Genomic DNA, 2500 nt, shown 5'->3' on the forward strand with positions numbered 1-2500 from the left:
AGCAACAACAGCCCCAGCAGCTAAGCTTGGCCTCTCTCAGTAACCTGGTGTAAGTAGTCTGATTCGGTTCGCCGCAGTCTTCTTGTTCTTTGCATGGTGTTTCAGTTCATTTATTCCCCAAACACACCACCACTATATAACATAAAGGCCTCGTCTTCTTTGCTAACTCTAGTGCTCCCTAACCTGGTTTGTTAACTCAACAATATCTCTGCAAGTCCAGATGTAAAGTAAGCAGGCTGCGTCTCCAAAATCTCCTCATTCGTGACTGTCTGAGTGTGACTGATTCACCGTGAAGTGCTTCTAAACACTTCCCACACAATAAAATGCACTTAACCACAGACTGAGTAAACCTACTTCATGCCTGTGTATTGAGACAGTCTGCAGATGAATTGTGGATTTTATCCCAGTCCTTGACTGGGTCAGAGTGTCCCACTTTGTTGGACAGCTGAGTGCAAACTCAACCTCTCCCTGCAGATAACACAAAGCTGAGTTGCATTATGCATCCCATAGAAGACCATGCACATTACATGAAGTAGATTATCACAGTGTAGTTGAGACTGTAAATGCACACATTGAACTGTCATCAGTTATAGCCATGTCAATTTACATCTGCATGGTGTTTACATTCACCAAGCTACATTCACCAAGCCTATTGTATACAGAACACATTCATAGACCCAGCCATAGTCTATGGCTTGATTTTCCTCCCTGAGAGGTTGACCTAAATCTCTCCATCGCTCTCTTCATCGCTCTCTTCATCTCTCTCTCTCTCTCTCTCTCTCTTTCTCTCTCTCACTCTCCTCTCACCCCCTCACTCACACTCACATACTCACATACACACTCACACACTGGTGCTCTCTCTCTCTTTATCTCGCTTCCACCCTCTCTTTCTCTCCCCCACCCTCTCTCTCTATCTCTATATCTCTCTCTCTCTCTCTCTCTCTCTCTCTCTCTCTCTCTCTCTCTCTCTCTCTCTCTCTCTGGGAGCGGGCCGGGGGAGGGGTAGGGACTGATTTCCCATGAGGTGAAGGTGTAGTGACGGCCTTTAATGACTTGTTCTCAGGGCTGTAATGCAGGCTCTTGTCAGGAGCGTGGGCCTGGGTGTGCTGTGGTGTGGATGTGTGTGGGTGGGTGGGTGTGTGCGCCTACTGATGTGTGTGTGTGTGTGGTTGTGTGCTCCTGCCAATATGTTATTGTTAGGTGTGTGTGTGTGTGTGTGTGTGTGAGAGAGAGAGAGAGAGAGAGAGAGAGAGAGATAGAGAGTGAGAGTATGTGTGTGTGTGTGTCTGTGTGTGTGAGAGAGACATAGAGAGTGTGTGTGTGTGTCTGTGTGTGTGTGTGCTCCTGCCAATATGTTAGTGTTAGGTGTATGTGTGTGTGTGTGTGTGTGTGTGTGTGTCTGTGTGTGTGTGTGTGTTAATAGTAACCACAGGTTTTTAGTGATTGCAGCGGTGCTCGTGGGAGCTGGTATAACGGCCCCTGTTCTGCTCTGTTCACAGCATGTGGGGCGCAGACAAACAGAATGGGGAGATGGCTAACTGCATCTCCAGCTTTGCAGCTAACCTCAGGTGAATTGGCATCACACTCCGTGGCATCACGCTTCTTGTCTGTCTTCCTGCGCGCTTCGTGTGTGTGTGCGTGCGTGCGTGCGCGCGCGCAACCGTCTGGCATTTGGAGCGGGTAGCTCATAGCTGGGAAAATCCAGCACAAACAAAGCAAACACAATAAAACAGCCTCAGCTTAGCTGGTCCAGTGAAGGAGCTTGTGGTCCTTTCTATGGTCACTCTGACAGAACCGCTTCCCAGGCAGCCATCACCGTCCTGTCCGTACCCCATGCTTCAGTGTAGTGTGATTTCTTTCAGTTCCACACACACTGTCATGTATGTTTGTTTATTGTTATGGGTGTTAAACATTTTTCATGTCAGTACTGATTGCGCACCCGTATAATTCCCTGGTGATAGGCACACAAGTTCAGTCGGGATTCTTCAGGCAAGCCCCTGGCTAATAATTCAATTAGAACAGCACTGCAAGTATATGCAAATGGTAACGCCATAATAATAGTATGTATTTATGATAATATTCAGAGACTAATTTGCTTAAACGAATGAATGACTGGCATAAATAGAACATGCGTAAATGAAATGGTAATGAAGTGCTGGGTATATGAATGCCCTCCGCAGCTGCAGCAGCAGCGTCGTCAGTGTCAGCCACAGCAGCATCAGAGGCAGCAGCAGCAGCAGTAGCAGCAGACAGCGTAATGATGTCTGCCTCCCGCGGCGCGTTTGAAGAGCCTTCATGGCCACGGCTGAGTCATTAGTTGCCACGGCGGCCACCCATTACTGGCCCACCCTGCGCTGCTTCAGCTTTCACTCAAAATGGACTGCTGTGTGGATGAGCTAAACGTCCGAGCCAACAGCAGTTATCTGGGTCTTGGGTCGATATCAGTCATTCGTTTTTGTTTTTTTGTTATTCTTTTGTTGTTGTTGTTGTTGCCGTCCTT

The 2500-nt window shown here is 47.8% G+C and overlaps 1 protein-coding gene across 12 annotated transcripts in view; it reads left to right on the forward strand.

Moving 5' to 3' along the window:
- Positions 1-2500, forward strand: part of mef2d (myocyte enhancer factor 2d) — a 60972-nt gene that overhangs the window by 49028 nt on the left and 9444 nt on the right. For 8 of the 12 annotated variants that reach the window (XM_042106013.1, XM_042106011.1, XM_042106009.1 and 5 more), the window contains 2 exons: positions 1-49; positions 1500-1568. The exon at positions 1-49 is cut by the window's left edge and continues 162 nt beyond it. In XM_042106013.1, coding sequence (XP_041961947.1) covers positions 1-49; positions 1500-1568 — 118 coding nt within the window. The remainder of the gene's footprint in view (positions 50-1499; positions 1569-2500) is intronic. The other 4 variants (XM_042106016.1, XM_042106021.1, XM_042106017.1 and 1 more) reach the window with 1 other exon arrangement.

The sequence above is a fragment of the Alosa sapidissima genome, chromosome 10 (assembly GCF_018492685.1).
Source record: "Alosa sapidissima isolate fAloSap1 chromosome 10, fAloSap1.pri, whole genome shotgun sequence".
Lineage (NCBI taxonomy): Eukaryota > Metazoa > Chordata > Actinopteri > Clupeiformes > Clupeidae > Alosa > Alosa sapidissima.